General features: G+C 35.1%; 1 protein-coding gene and 1 pseudogene across 3 annotated transcripts in view; both read left to right on the forward strand.

The window, feature by feature from the left end:
* The window catches only part of Vps26a (VPS26 retromer complex component A), a 35,317-nt gene that overhangs the window by 13,826 nt on the left and 5,619 nt on the right, over positions 1 to 15,872 (forward strand). For 2 of the 3 annotated variants that reach the window (XM_047553277.1, XM_047553275.1), the window contains exons 3-6: positions 7,726 to 7,801; positions 8,997 to 9,153; positions 10,241 to 10,405; positions 12,327 to 12,433. In XM_047553277.1, the coding sequence (XP_047409233.1) occupies positions 7,726 to 7,801; positions 8,997 to 9,153; positions 10,241 to 10,405; positions 12,327 to 12,433 (505 nt within the window). The remainder of the gene's footprint in view (positions 1 to 7,725; positions 7,802 to 8,996; positions 9,154 to 10,240; positions 10,406 to 12,326; positions 12,434 to 15,872) is intronic. The other variant, XM_047553278.1, reaches the window with a different exon arrangement.
* Positions 14,116 to 15,568, forward strand: LOC124984792 (prothymosin alpha-like; annotated as a pseudogene).

Genomic DNA, 15,872 nt, shown 5'->3' on the forward strand with positions numbered 1-15,872 from the left:
CATGTATCAGAATGCCATTTTTTTATTAAAATCTTCTATTTTTATAGACTGCATTTTGGTTCATTGTACACAAATGGGGTACGACTTTTCATTTCTTTGGTTGTACACAATGTAGATTCACATCATTCATGTAATCATACATATACATGGGGTAATGCTGTCTGTTTCATTCTACTATCTTTCTATCCTCCATCCCCTTCCACCCCATTTTCCTCTACACCATCCAAAGTTCCTTCATTCTTCTCTCCCCCCAACCCCCTACTACCCTCCCTCTGCACTTATTAGAGAAAACATTCGGCCTTTGGTTTTTTTGGGCTTGGCCTATTTTACTTAGCATGATATTTTCCAACTTCATCCATTTACCAGCAAATGCCATAATTTCATTCTTCTTTATGGCTGAGTAATATTCCATTGTGTATATATACCTCAGTTTCTTTATCCAATCATCTGTCGAAGGGCATCTAGGTTGGTTCCATAATCTAGCTGTTGTGAATTGAGCTGCTGTGAACATTGATGTGAGAATGCCATTTTTTTGACTAACTAATATTCCAGTATACTGTATCCATGTGGTAAAAGAATATACCACATTTTGTGTATTCATTTACCAGTTGAGGATATTTGGACTTTTAGTTTTTGGATATTAGGAATAAACTGCTATGGACATTCATGTACAAGTTTTGTGTAAACATATATATTCACTTTTCTTGGGTTTAACTTAAGAGTGGATTTGCAAGGTTTTATGTTAACTCTGTGTTTCACTATAGCCTCGAGGAGCTGCTAAACTTTCCCAAGTAGCTGCACCATTTTACATTCCCTTCAGCAATGTATGAAGATTCTGTTTCTCCACAATCTTGGCAATACTTTTTTTAAATTAGGGTCATCTAAAGTGGTTGTAAAGTGGTATCTCGTGAGTGTTTTTTTTTTTTATAGTGCTGGAGATTGAACCCAGGGCCTTGTGCATGAGAGGCAAGTACTCTACCAAATGAGCTATATACTCAGCCGAGCTATATCTTCAGCCCCTATCTTGTGGTTTTGACTTGTATTTCTCAGTTAACTAATAATATCGACTATCGTCTTAGAAAAGTGTATTCTTTGACCTTTATTTATTTTTTTCTTTTGGTGATAGTGAGGATTCAACCTGCTACCACTGAACTACATCCCTGACCCTTTTTATTTTTTATTTTGTGACAGATTATCTTGCTAAGTTACTCAGTCTGGCCTGGAACTTAAGATCCTCCTGCCTTAGCCTCCTGAGTCACCACACCTGACTCTTTTATCCATTTTGAGTTAATGTTTGTTTGAGGTTTCATCTTCATTCTTTTGAATGTTGATATCCATTTGTGTGGCAGCATTTACTGGAAAGAATATTCGTATTCCATTGAATTGTTTTGACACTCTTGTGGCAAATACTTTTAAAAGTTAAAAACTGATAATGTTTTTTGTCAAAAGTCTTTTGGAGTGTTTTTGAAGCATTCCTTACGATAACTAGGAATTATTTAGATTATTATAAAGTAGGAACATTCTTTTTAAAAAATATTTTTTACAATACGTTTATTTTATTTATTTTTATGTGATGCTAGGGATCAAACCCAGTGCCTCACATGTGCAAGGCAAGAACTCTACCACTGAGCTGCAATCCCAGCGTGGAAAATTCTTAAAAACTGCTTATTCAGGGGCTAGGGAAATAGCTCAGTTGGTAGAGTGCTTGCCTCACATGCACAAGGCCCTGGGTTCAATCCCCAGCACCACAAAAAACAAAAACAAAAACAAAACTACTTAATCAGATTCTTTTTATCCTTACCTTGAATAGTTACTGCTTTGGTTCATGTCAAATAACAATTGGACTGTACCCTAATTTTTTTTATGCTTTAAGAAATACATTCGAGGACTGGGAATATAGCGTAGTTGGTAGAGTGCTTACCTAGCATTCAAAAGTCCCTGGGTTCAATTCCCAGCACCACCCAAAAAACAAAACAAAACAAAAATTCCAAAAAGAAATACTGTTGAACAGGCAAATAATGGTAGAGTTCTTAGGCTTCTTTATTTTGAAGTGCTAAAGCTAGAATTGAACTGAAAGTTCCAACTTTTATTTGAGATGTACATGGTACCTCAGTGTTAACATGCTTCCTGAGATGCAGTTACACTCTTAATTATTTTTGAAATATGTTTAGCTACATGGGATTAAGATGTGATTATTTTGGATAAAATGTTACTTTGACCAGGAGAACTTTTATCCAAATGATTTTATGGTTCAAATGGGTTAAAGAAACTTCCTGTAAATCTACAATATTTCCCTCTAAAGTACACAAAAGTGTCCCTGTTCTAAGTTTCTTTGCAGGATTTTTTAAAGTCTATAGCTGTTGCACTGTTCTCTATATTGAATGCATACTCTGAAGGGATTCACTTTTCCTTGACTTTATATGACAACTGACCAAGAACAGGTATTTTCTTCTTTCCCTTTTCTCATTTTAAATTTGAAACTATGAATAAAGAAAAAAAATTTTGAATAAGTTATTTACTTATTTATTTATCTTTGGTGTCAGGAATTGAACCCAGGGAAACTTAACCACTGAGCCACATCCCCAGCCCTTTTTATTTTATCTCTTGAGACAGGGTCTTGCTAAGTTGCTTAGGGCCTCCCCTAAGTTGCTGAGACTGGCCTTGAACTTGAGCTCCTCCTGTCTCTACCTCCCCAGTTGCTGGGATTATAGGTATGTGCCACCACACCCAGTCAGAAGTTATTTAAAGAAAAAAAAAAAAAAAAAAAGAAAAGAAATATATTTGACTGAGGTTTCACCTTTTAATAATACAGTTTGTATTCATCTGACTAATTTTGAGAGATTTACTGTTTAATTGATTATTGATGTACAATTATTCTTTTTTATTCTTTTTTTTTTTTTTTTTTTTTTTTTGCGGTGTTGGGGATTTGAACCCGGAGCCTTGTGCTTGCAAGGCAAGCACTGTACCAACTGAGCTATATCCCCAGCCCCAATTATTATTTTTTAAATTTGTAAAAATTTTGATTAGTGATTTATCTGGGTTTTGTTTTGTTTTGTTTGAGGGGGAGATGATGTTCATAAACTACAGTTCCTCAACCAGGATGTTCTTTGAAAAGGCAAAAAAAACAAAACAAAAAAAACCTACAAAATTTTAATATTCAAATTCTTGACTTGTTTACAGTTTAATTCCTTTTGTATTCAGATCTTTGCTGTGAATTTTTGAAGTGCAGAAAGCAAAAATTCACTTTGAACCGAGACCCCTCTCTTTCAGTTTTTGCAGTTTCTAGATGGCAGCTTTAAGAGAGAATTGTTTTGCTGAGTGTTGTGGCACAGACTTGTAATCCCAGCTGCTCAGGAGACCAAGGCAGGAGAATGGCAAGTTTGAGTCCTGCATGGGCAACTTGGTAAGAACTTGTCTCAAAATAAAAAGGGTTGGGGCTGTAGCTCAGTGGTAGAGCCCTTGTCTAGCATTCACAAGCCCCTTAGTTAAATCCCTGGGTACTGGGCACTAGAGAAGAAAGAAAAACAAAGAATTGTTTTTTTCTCCTCCATTGTTTTTGCATATGAAAACAATCCTTGTCAAACTGTTTGGGTATTGCTAAGAAGTTACTCATTCTATAAATATGTCTAGAAGTGGTGGTACAAGTGTCAGGCCACCTGCACTGAACTGTATTGGTTCCCTATTGCAAAAGTGATCAAAAGTATATGTTTAGTCTGAGATAATAGACATTTATAGTTTAATTTTTAAAGCAAAGAAGAATTTCATAGTATCTTTTCATCAACATATATATGGACCATGTTCTTCTGGCAGCAGTTGGAAACTAATCTTGAATAACCATCGTGTCTAACAATAATATACAGATACTTTGATATTTCACTGTAAATAACCTTATAAATGGGTGAAAAACATCGATATGATGTTTGTCTTAAGTACAACATAGAATTTCACTCCTTAAATATATTCCGAAAGTGGTATTATTTGAGGCATCTACAGAATACCTCAAATAATGATATCTGAGCTTTCAGCCTGGTTTATTTGAGCAGTATGTTTTACATATAGATTAGGATTTCCTACATGTCCTTGTAAACATGTATACATGTTCTCAAGTATATCCACAGAAATTACTTAATAATAACAAAAATAGTAATTTTTAATTGGAAAAACCTGGGGGATTGCTTTAATCAAGTGATCAGAGTTGAATCACTAATATTGGGACATGCGCTTCCTAATATGATATTCTGAGAACACAGGTTTTCTTGTCAAAAATGCATGAGTTGAATCTACTTGTGATAAAACAACAGACAAACCCAAATTAAGAGACATTCTACAAATTAACTGACTCATATTCTTTAAAAAACCCAAGGTCAAACTGACTCATATTCTTTAAAAAACCCAAGGTGTAGTTGTCTGTAATCCCAGTGACTCCAGAGACTGAGGCAGGAGGATGACAGGTTTGAGACCAGCCTGGGCAATTTAGTGAGACCCTATCCCAAAATAACATTTTAAAAAGGGCACGGGATGTAGCTCAGTGATAGGGCACCCCTGGGTACTGTTTAAAAAAAAGAAAAAGAAAAGGTCAAGAAGGGCAATGATTGAGGAATGGGCACGGGATGTAGCTCAGTGATAGGGCACCCCTGGGTACTGTTTAAAAAAAAGAAAAAGAAAAGGTCAAGAAGGGCAATGATTGAGGAATGTTCTAGGTTAAAGGAGACTGAAGACACATCACAACTATATGTAATGTGTGGACCTGGATTGGTTCCTGAACAGGAAAGCCTGTAAAGTACATCACGGGGACAGTTGACAGAGATAGAATATAAATCATGGAATTTTAACTTTCTTGATTTTGATAATTACACTATGCTTATGTAAAAGAATGTCCTTTCTCTTAGGAAATACACATGAAGTATTTAGGGGTGTAATGGAGCATGATGTCTCCCAACTAATTTTTGGTTATGAAAAAAAAGTGATGGATGCATGTCTGTACATGTATATGTTGAGAGAAGGCAATGAATGATGAGGAAAAATGTAAACATAGGATGAATCTGGATAAAGGTTATGTGGAGTTTCCTAGTGCTATTCTTGCAACTTTTCTCCAAGTTTGAAATTATAATAAAAAGTTACAAAACTGTAACTGAGTGGTGTTAAAATTCTTTGATCCAGTTCATCATTGTGGTTTCAATTCTTTTTCTGTGCTCCTTTGCAGAATAGCCTTTAAGTGAAAATGCTTTGGCTGGAGATATAGCTCAGTGGTAGAGCACTTTTCAGTCTCTGGTACTGCAAAACAACAGAAAAAAAATGGAAATGCTTAATTATGCCTTTCAATTCTGGGATTCTTCACGTTGCAGAATAGCACGCATTAGGCTTAAAGCAACCGTATATGAACATCAGTGGGAGATCAAGGAAAATTTCAGAGTTCAGGCAGTTGGTGGGAAAACTGAATAGATATACATTTCTACTTTAATAGTATGGTTTCATAATATTCTTTGAAAAAAATTTAAATTTTTAAAATATCAGACATAGCCATATTTAAGCAAAGACATTATCAAAAACTGCCAAATGGACATTTTTTAAAGTTATTTCTTAGCTTGAGATCTGAAAGTGTTTCAGATATTGGAATTTTTTGGGTTTTGGAATATTGATGTACATTTTACCATTTGAACGTACACTCAGAAGTTTCAGATTTCAGATTTTGGAGTATTTTGGATTTTCAGATTAGGGTTATCTTGTCTGTTTGTCTATCTACCTACCTACCTATCTATCTAGATATCTATGCTGGGAATTTAATCCAGGGTACTCTACCACTGAGCTACATCCCCATCCCTTTCAGCTTTTTATTTTGAGACATGGTCTCTCTCAGTTGCCCAGACTGGTCTTTGTTTTCTTTCTCTTTTTTTTGTGGTGCTGGGGATTGAACCCAGAGCTTTAGTGTTTGAGAGGCAAGCACTCTACCAACTGAACTACATCCCCAACCTGAGACTGGTCTTAAAGTTGAAATCCTCTTAGCTTAGCTCCTGAATAGCTGGGATTCCAGGTGTGTACCCCTGTGTCTGCCCTGTATATACATTTTCTCTGTGCTTTTTGGTACAAATTAGTGAATAGTTCAATTACTGCCTGGCTTATGAAACAACTAGGAGTTGCACATGTTTTTATTATTTGTGGTTTGAACCTAATATTTTTAGTGTGTGAGAAGCTTGTTTAAGTAACTTTTTATTCTCTCTTAGATTTGTGACTTTGACAGTATTGTTGACCCATTGTAAAAACAAAACTTGAAAACTACAAAGAAGAAAGAAAATGATCCATAATCAGTCTTTCTAGAAGTAACTGCCATTAAGAATATTTTCTTTTTGTAGTTTCAAAAAATATAATTGACATTATACTTGTGTACCAATTTGACCATGCTTCCTTCATGTAACATATCATGCACATCGTCCCACATCATTAAAAATTCTTTGACACTATTATTTTTAAATTTTTAATAATCCATTATATGATGCACCACGATTTATTTCTTTGTTCTGAGATATTAATTTTGAAAGCAAATAACTTAATTTGATTATGAGATATGCATATTAAAGAATATTTTAATTCACATAGTTTATAAGCAGAAATAATGAGACCTCTGTTTTTCTTTGTCCATGATTTTTTTTTATCTTTTGAGAAGCATTGAAGAAAAGCTTTTAAGAGTCCTATTGCCAATATTTGAAACCTGGGAGCTGAAGATACAGCTCAGTGGGAAAAAACATGCTTAGCATGTTCAAGACCCTGGGTTCAATCCCCAACATCGACCCCCCCCCCCCAAAAGGAACCTGGAGGAATTTTTTTCTTTTAAATAAAAAAGGATCTTTTGTTAGTTAATCCTTTTTTCGGGGGTGGGTACTGGGGATTGAATTCAGGGGCACTCAACCACTGAACCACATCCCCAGCCCTATTTTGTATTCTATTTAGAGTCAGGGTCTCACTGAGTTGCTTTTGCTCAGACTGACTTTGAACTTGTGATCTTTCTGCCTCAGCATCCCAAGCTGCTGGGATTACAGGTGTGTGTCACTGTGCCCAGCTGTTAGTTAATTGTTGAACATTTGAAAATTTATTTCTAATGTATGTATTGTACAGATGTTTTTCAAATTAAATTATAATTTTAAGGTTTCTACTTGGCATATATATGAATTAAAGAACTTTGAGACTTATATATTTACCTCAAAATTATGTAAGAAATCATTCATAATTTAGATTTTAATATGTTCTGATTTTAGGATGAGTTGCAGACTGAGGGCAGTAAGCTCTACCTTTAATGTCAGGAAGCATAGTATATTCTTGGTTATAAAACACCGAAAGGAATCTTTTAGGTTAATTCTTGGAATAGTCATTATTTCACATTAAAATGCTATTATTAGTTTTAGAATTGTTCAGTTATTTGACCAGAAAATATACGTGAATAGTTGAATTTTCCCTTTCTTTGAGTCTTTTTGCATTTCTTCAGCAATAATGAGGGATTCCTTCCTAATAAAGCAGACACTTTTAAGTGTATGTGTAAGTAATAGGTTTATTAGTGATTATGTATGAATAAATTACACCTCCTCTGGTGCTTAAGGTCATCCTAATCTAGGTATGTGGTGGTGTCTCATAGTTCATAAATGAATACCTGAAATATATATTGCATTCATCTGGAAGGAATCTAGGCCCACTCAAAGGACTGTTAACATCTCTTATAATTTCATGTTTTGGCAGGTAAACCTAGCCTTTAAGCAACCTGGAAAGAGGCTAGAGCACCAAGGAATTAGAATTGAATTTGTAGGTCAAATTGGTGAGTTTTAAAATAGTATTACTTTTTTTCTTTTGATAACTGAGTTTGAAGAGGGTTGGATTTGGCACTTAAATAGAGTTGAACTTTGTGGAAGGAAGGAATTGATTTTGTATAATAAAAGAGAGGACTTAATATATTAAATCAGTATGTTTCTTTTTATTGTATTAAATTATATTTGACTCATTCTGCCTGTATTATTGGCTTTCATTACTAAAAATTAATGGAATTATATAAACCACTAGCCTTGAAAAATCAATTGGTTGACTCATCAAAATTTCCATCTGTCTACATTTTCACCAACCTTACAACTACCAGCTTCGCCTTCATCTTTTTCATTTTCTAACTACCCATGCCATTTGTCTTCCTGACCGAGTGTGTATCTGTAGCCAGACTTACCTGTTAACAGAAAATCCCATGTGAAAAGGAAAGGAGTGATTTCTTCTTGACATAGATCAAGTTATGTACATTTCCATATATGTATTTTAGAGACATTCTTGATTTAGTCAGGAGTTCAACTGTACATAAATCTTTGATACTGTGGATTCAGAAAAAAGAGGGCTAGGGGTATGGCTCAGTGGTACAGTGCTGGCCTAAGCATGTGCGAGACCCTGGGTTAAATCCCCAGTACCACAGGAATAAAGGACAGTATGTCTTTTCAATACTGTGTACAAAGCTAGGTTTTAAATCCTAGTTTTCTAAGTTTTACTGTGCATTTTTAAAGTATCAAAATTGGAATGGGTAGATATTTACATATACTGAATGAGATTGTACTTGAGGGGCAAGTCATTAATAATAACTGATAGTTGGTTTTATTCTTTTGTGTATTACAGTTTTATCAAGGTAATATATTTGTCCAAAACAAAACAACAAAACAGAATTTTTGCCTTAAAGGGAAGAAGTTCAAATAATTGCTGGTAATGTGTCAAACAGCTTTATATTGGGGGAAAAGCCCTATCTACATCAAAGGAATGAACTCATTTCTGATAGGAATTTTCATTGTACTATGCTTCTTGAATTTAGTTATGCCTAAGTGGAGCATAATAATGGGGATGATAAAATTCAGATCATAGTTCTGGTTTATTAGAGACAAATCCAACAAATTCTTTTGGTAAAAATTATTTGCTTTGGAGGTAGAAGTTTGTGTTTTATTGAAATGGATATCAAACATAATATTTTGCTTTTCTAAATTTCTTAGAACTCTTCAATGACAAGAGTAATACTCATGAATTTGTAAACCTAGTGAAAGAACTAGCCTTACCTGGAGAACTGACTCAGAGCAGAAGTTATGATTTTGAATTTATGCAAGTTGAAAAGCCATATGAATCTTACATCGGTGCCAATGTCCGCTTAAGGTATGAATGTGCATTAGAAACTATAAAACTATAAGCAGAGTCAAAAATCAAAAAGTAATGGCTCTTGTTAATGTCTTACTTGAACCCCTAGTTATAATTCTATACTGAAGATTTAAGATTTTCAAACATTCTGCACATTTTAGTTTGTCTGGCTAGTCCTGATCTGAAGAGCTTTTAAACATAGATTCAGAGAAACCATATGAAAAGTTTTCGTTACATACTTCCTTTGTGTGAATTATCTTTTAGGTACTTCATTTGTTGTATAAACTGAATTACTCTTCAAATACATTCATTTTCTAATGAACTTTATTCAGTATGTGGTTAAGTAGTGATCTGGAATCCTAAAGAGAAAGTACAAAAGAAGCAAATGGCAGAACTGAAGTAGGAACCGAGTTTTCTAAATTCCCAATTGGGTATCCTTTCCTTTCAGTAGGTCTCGCAAGGAGGTTGAGTGCCTCAGGGACCAGGGCAATTAAAGATACTAATCTGAAAGTCTAAGAACCTGCTTTTTTAGTTTAACTTGGCATTGTCCATCCAGTACTGGGTTTGACAGCCCAAATGTCAAACAGCAGTACCTTAAATTGAGAGAGATTAAAGTAAAAAAACAGTGATATGGAGAGATTTCTTTATATAGGTTTGATGATAGCCCTCCAAACTCATCTGAAAAGTATTTATTCTTAAAATTGAAGTGGGTATTTTTTTTTTCATACTTGGGACAGTTTTTTGCTTTTGTTTTTATTGAGGGATAGGGGTGTAGCTTAGTGATAGAATGCATACCTAGCATGTGTGCAGCCCTGTGCCAAGAAAAAAACAATTGGGCAGGCTGGGGAGATAGCTCAGTTGGTAGAGTGCTTGCCTTGTAAGCACAGGGTCCTGGGTTCGATCCCTAGCACTGCAAAAAAAAAAAAAAAAAAAAGAAAAAAGAAAGAAAGAAAAAAAATTGGATGCATTCAAAAGCCATATACAAAATGTGGTAAGTTGACCCCAAAGGAGTTCCAGCAAAGAAAAAATTGAGTTAATGTTTGCATATTTAGAATATTTGAATTTATCATAGGTAGTTTACCTGTTTCTTTCATTAACTTTATAGGTATTTTCTTAAGGTGACGATAGTGAGAAGACTGACAGACTTGGTGAAAGAGTATGATCTCATTGTTCACCAGCTTGCCACCTATCCTGATGTTAACAACTCTATTAAGATGGAAGTGGGCATTGAAGATTGTCTGCATATAGAGTTTGAATACAATAAGTCAAAGTAAGTACCTTTCACAGTTAAATATTCAGGGAAAATTTAAAAATAAGTTTTTCTGGTCTTTGTAAATTGATCACCGTAAGGATAGAATTGACATTAATCCGATGTTAGTAGACTAATAATCTCTGAGCTACAAGAAACTTGAGGAGTTTGGTATGGTTTCCACCCCAGGGAAAATATCTTTCACATTCTTTTCCTGATAAGATTGCTTGATCACTTTATGTAGACGATCTCACCATCTCAGAGGGTAGTCAGTCTCATTTGTCTGTAAAACTTACTGACTTGATATCTCCTCATCCTGGCCATCTGTTTAACTGTTTAAAATAAAAATCCCTTTTTTTCTGACTACATACATAGTACATTTTCATTAATGAAAATTTGGAGAATATAAAAAGTGAAAGGAAATAAAAATGTCATATATTTTCAACTTTACTATTTAACCACTAATATTCTTTTTGTGTGTCTTTTTGTGGGTTGGTGTATATATCTATATATTTCCAAAATGGGTTCATATTTATTGTTTAATACCTTTTTAAATTCTGTTATGGAAGATTTTAAACAATGCTAAAGTGCATGAGCATTATACTGAATAATATAATGAATCTTCACATACCCATTGCCCAACTCCAGCAGTTACCAACTGCTTTGTTTTGTCTGTATTTAGCTCCCACACTTCCCATAGATTATATTGAAACAAATTCTAGACATATAATTTAGTCTACAAAAATTATGTATTATTTTAGTATAACTATAATACTATTTAAAAATACCAACTCCTTAATATTTTAATAAATCTAGTCAGCATTCACATAACCCTAGTTGACTTATAAATATCTTTTTTCACAGTTTATTCAAATCAGTGTCCAAACAAGATCTACACATTGTATTTGATTTTTGATTCTTAAATCTCATAATTTTATATTTTTCCTGTTTCTTTATTAAAGTTTTAATTTGTTGAAGAAATGGATGACTTGTTTTACCTCTCTCCTAGATACTATTCTCTTACATAATTTCTTATTAGTTGTCACTTCCAGGTTTATATTACTTTTACATATGTGTCTACAGACTCTTAAATTGTTGATAAAATTATCAGATAGTTGGAAACCTAAACACTTGTCACTTGAGTTTATCTTCAGACTTACAGTTGCATTAATCAATTCCTAGGACATTATTTTGAAATCCAAACCTGGGAGGAGGCTAAAAAGTCCTCTGGCTGTTGTAGGGATTCCCAGATTTGTTAGCACATCATTTCAAAGAAATTGGCAAGGGTCTTTGGTTATTTAGTAATATGTAACAAACTTAAATCTGTGGACCTAGCCCCAGTCAATCCCTCTTTGAGGCCAGATTTGTTAGCTGCATTATTCTAGCATTTATAATGACACTGTTTTATAGAGCTTTTAATGTTGAAAATGTCTTCAGCTGGGTGGAGTGGCATATATCTGTAATCCCAGTGACTGGGGAAACTGAGGCAGGAGGATCGCAAGCTTGAGGCCAGTCTGTGCAACTTAAGCAAGACCCTCTCTAAAATAAAAAAACAGAAAGGGCTGGGGGGTATAGGTCAGTGGTAGAGTGCCTTAATCAATAAAATGAAAATATCTTCATTCATTTGAAACAGGTATTTCAAGCATAAAGAATTTAATTTTCCATTTAGTTAACTGCTTAGGTTCTCTAAGCAATAAGTCCTAAATAGAACCAATAGTTCATCAGGCTAATTGTTCCCTCCGAGGTATGGAAGGTCAAGTAGAAGTTTGATAACATATTTACATAATGAAATGAAAAGGAACATGAAACAGTATGAATAGTCAAAATGATATTCTCAAAGTTATTATTCCTAAAGATACCTATTAAAGCCTTCCATGACTTACTTCACTCTTTCTTATTTTTAAAACATACTTAGTAAGTGATATGTCTTCTTTCCCAATAGGTATCATTTAAAGGATGTGATTGTTGGGAAAATTTACTTCTTATTGGTAAGAATAAAAATACAACACATGGAGTTACAGCTGATTAAAAAAGAGATCACGGGAATTGGTAAGTTGAAGAAAGTATTTGAATAAAAATTCCTTCTTTTAGTTGAAAATTTAGAAATCTTGACATTTTATTTCAACATAAAATTAACTTGATATCCACATTGGAAACTGACTTTGCTGCTTAATATTGATGCCCAAAAGTAACCCATTTAATGCTTTTTTAAAAACTGATTTTTGAACTGGGTGCAGTGATGTGCATCTTTAGTAGGCCCACCTATTCTGAAGACTGAGGCAGGAGAATCTTTGAGCCTAGGAGTTCAAGGCTAGCCAGAATCATGTAGCAAGACCACATCTCTTAAAAATAAATAAATAAAAATTTGAATAGGTGACAATTTCACAATGCTTAAAAAGCATAAAAGACTATAGATAGCCAGGCATAGTGGCACATGACTATAATCCTAATGACTGAGGGATTTGTTGCAGAAAGATCAAAAGTTCAAGACCAGCATCAGCAATTTAGCAAGAACCTGTTTCAAAAAATAAAAAAGGACTGGGGGTGTGGTTCAGTGGTAAAGCACCTCCTGGGTTCAATCCCCAGTACCAAAAAAAGAAAAAAAGAAAGAGGACTGGAGATGTACCTCAGTGGTTGCCTGTCTTGTATGAGGTCAAGTTTTAAAATTCTAGGAGCTGGGCATAACAGCATGCTCCTGTAGTGCCAGCTACTTGCAAAGCTGAGGAAGGAGGATTATGTGAGCCCAGGAGTTCAGGGCCAACCTGGGAAACGGTGAGACCGTGTCTTTTTTGGTAAAAGGTGGAAGATTTATACAACCTAAAGAGAAAGCAGAGTGTGAGACCCTGTCTCTTAAAAAAAAAAAAAAAAGTTTGATGGTCAAAATTATAAATATCTTTGATTTTTTTTTTTTTTTTTTTTTTTTTTAGGTTGTAGATGGGCACAATACCTTTTTTAAAAAATTTTTTTTATCTTTATGTGGTGGTGAGGATTGAACCCAGTACCTCACACATGCTAGGCAAACACTGTACCACTTAGCCATAACCGCAGCCCATATCTGTGATTTCTTAATCTCCATTTTTCCACATGCTAGTAAAAAGGTAAAGTGATTTTAAGATATTAAAACACAACTTGAGCCAGGAGTGGTGGTGCTCACCTGTAATCCCAGTGCCTCAGGAGGACTGCAAGTTCAGAGCCAGCCTCAGCAACTTAGCAAGGCCCTAAGCACATTAGTGAGACCCTGTCTCAGTATAAAAAACAAAATAGGCTAGGGATATGGAAAAAAAAAGAACCAAACAAAAACCCAGCAACAACAAAAAGCACAACTTGAGGTTCTCATTTATTGATTAAAAAGAAGTTGTTTAAACTTTTTTTTTTTTTAATTATGTTCTAATATAAAAAAATTGTATTTTTTGATACTGAGGGATTGAACCCAGGGGGAGCTTTACCACTGAGTAGCATCCCTATTCCTTTATTGTTTTGAGTCAGGGCCTTGCTAAATTGCTGAGACTGATCTTGAACTTGGAATCCTCCTGCCTCAGCCTACTGAGTCACTGGGATTACAGATGTGAGCCACCACTCCCAGCAATTACAGAAAAATCTTAAATGAGGCATTGTTCCCTGGTCCAGCTCTTCACTCTCTGCAACCACCTCCGCTGCTGTGGACTATGGCAATTTTTTTGCCGGAGTCTCTGAATTCTAGTTTCTTTTTAACCCACTGCATCAGATCACCAATGTGCCCCACCAAGTCAGATGTTGCCATGGACACTAGCTCTGAGACCACCACCAAGGGCTTAAAAGGAGGAAGTTGTGGAGAAGGCAACTAATGGAAGAGATGCCCTGCTAATGGGATTGCTAATGAGGAAAAGAGGGAGCAGGAGGCTGACAATGAGGTAGAGGAAGAGGATGGAGAGATGAAGATGAGGAGACTATGGCAGCTACCAGCAAACGGATAGCTGAAGATGACAAGGATAATGATGTTGATACTAAGAAGCAGAAGATTGATGAGAATGACTAGACAGCAAAAAATGAAAAGTTAAACTAAAAAAAATCACCATGACTTATTCACCTTCCACTTCCCATCTCAGAATCTAAACATGGTCACCTTTGAGTAGAGAGGCGCTCCTGTCTGCCCACCTTGCGCACCACCTGCAGATGACGAACTCTCTACCACCCAACCAAAACCACAATGTGAATTTACAAGAGGGGAGGAGGGAAAAACATCAAGGCCCTGTATTTTTTTCTTAAAAGGAAATTTGTTTGTATTTTTTATTTACATTTTAATTTTTGTACATATTGTTAGGGGTCAGCCATTTTTAATGATCTTGAACAAACGAGCATTTGGAGCGTTTTCTGTCCTACTTCTGATTTTACTTCTTGTGGTGTGACCATTATAATCTCAACGGAGAAAACAACAATAGAAAAAACTATTTTTTTGTACCAGGGTTGACCAAGGGGTGCTTAACCACTGAGCCACATCCCTGGCCCTTTTTTTATATTTTATCTAGAGATAGGGTCTTGCTAAGTTGCTTTGTGCTTTGCTAAGTTGCTGAGGCTGACTTTAAACTTGTGATCCTCCTGCCTCAGCCTTCCAAGCCACTGGGATTGCAGACTTGTGCCACCCCGAGCATTCCAGTAACTTTTTTTGTATATGTACTTTGTACTATAAGTAGTTGGTTTGTATGAGATAGTTAAAAAGGCCAAAGATAAAAAAGGTTTCTTTTTTTCCCACTTTTTTTTGTATATGAAGTTGCTGTTTATTTTTTGGCCTGTCTGATGTGTGTGTTAAACAGTGTTGTCCAACAATAAATCAGAGTTTTAAAAAAAGAATCATTATTGTATGTTTGGTGTAGGTTTTTTTGTAGTACTAGGGAATGAACCCAGTATCTCACACATGCTGGACAAGTGCTCTACCACTGAGCTATACCCTCACAGTTCTTGGCATAATTTTCTTGCTTAACATACCATTGACTTAAAAAAAAAAAATTCTGAGTTCACATAATTTCTTAGAACAAGACTCTCAAAATTTATGTGTGTAGGTCAGTCAAATATTCTTCCCTCCCTCTCCCCAAGTATTGGTGATTGATTCCAGAGGCACTCTATCCTGAGTTATATCCCTAGGCCTTTTTATTTATTTTTTATTTTCTTCTTATTTACATTTTATTTAGAGACAGGTTCTTGCTGAATTGCTTAGGGCCTTACTAAGTTGCTGAGGCTGACTTTAAACTCACGATCCTTCTATCTCAGCTTCATGAGCTGCAGGGATTACAGGCGTGCACCATCTGGGCGCTTATTTATTATTTTGAGACAGTGTCTTGCTAAGTTGCCAAGGCTGACCTCAAACTTGTGATCCTCCTGCCTTAGCCTCTGGGAGTTGCTGGGATTACAGGTATGGGCCATTGCACATAGCATATGTGTTAGTTAGGTATTCTGTTTCCCTGAGAAGACAATTTAGGAGTTGCAGAGAAAACTAACCTGTAATGGTTTATTC

This window comes from Sciurus carolinensis, chromosome 5 (assembly GCF_902686445.1).
Source record: "Sciurus carolinensis chromosome 5, mSciCar1.2, whole genome shotgun sequence".
NCBI classification, from domain to species: Eukaryota; Metazoa; Chordata; class Mammalia; order Rodentia; family Sciuridae; genus Sciurus; species Sciurus carolinensis.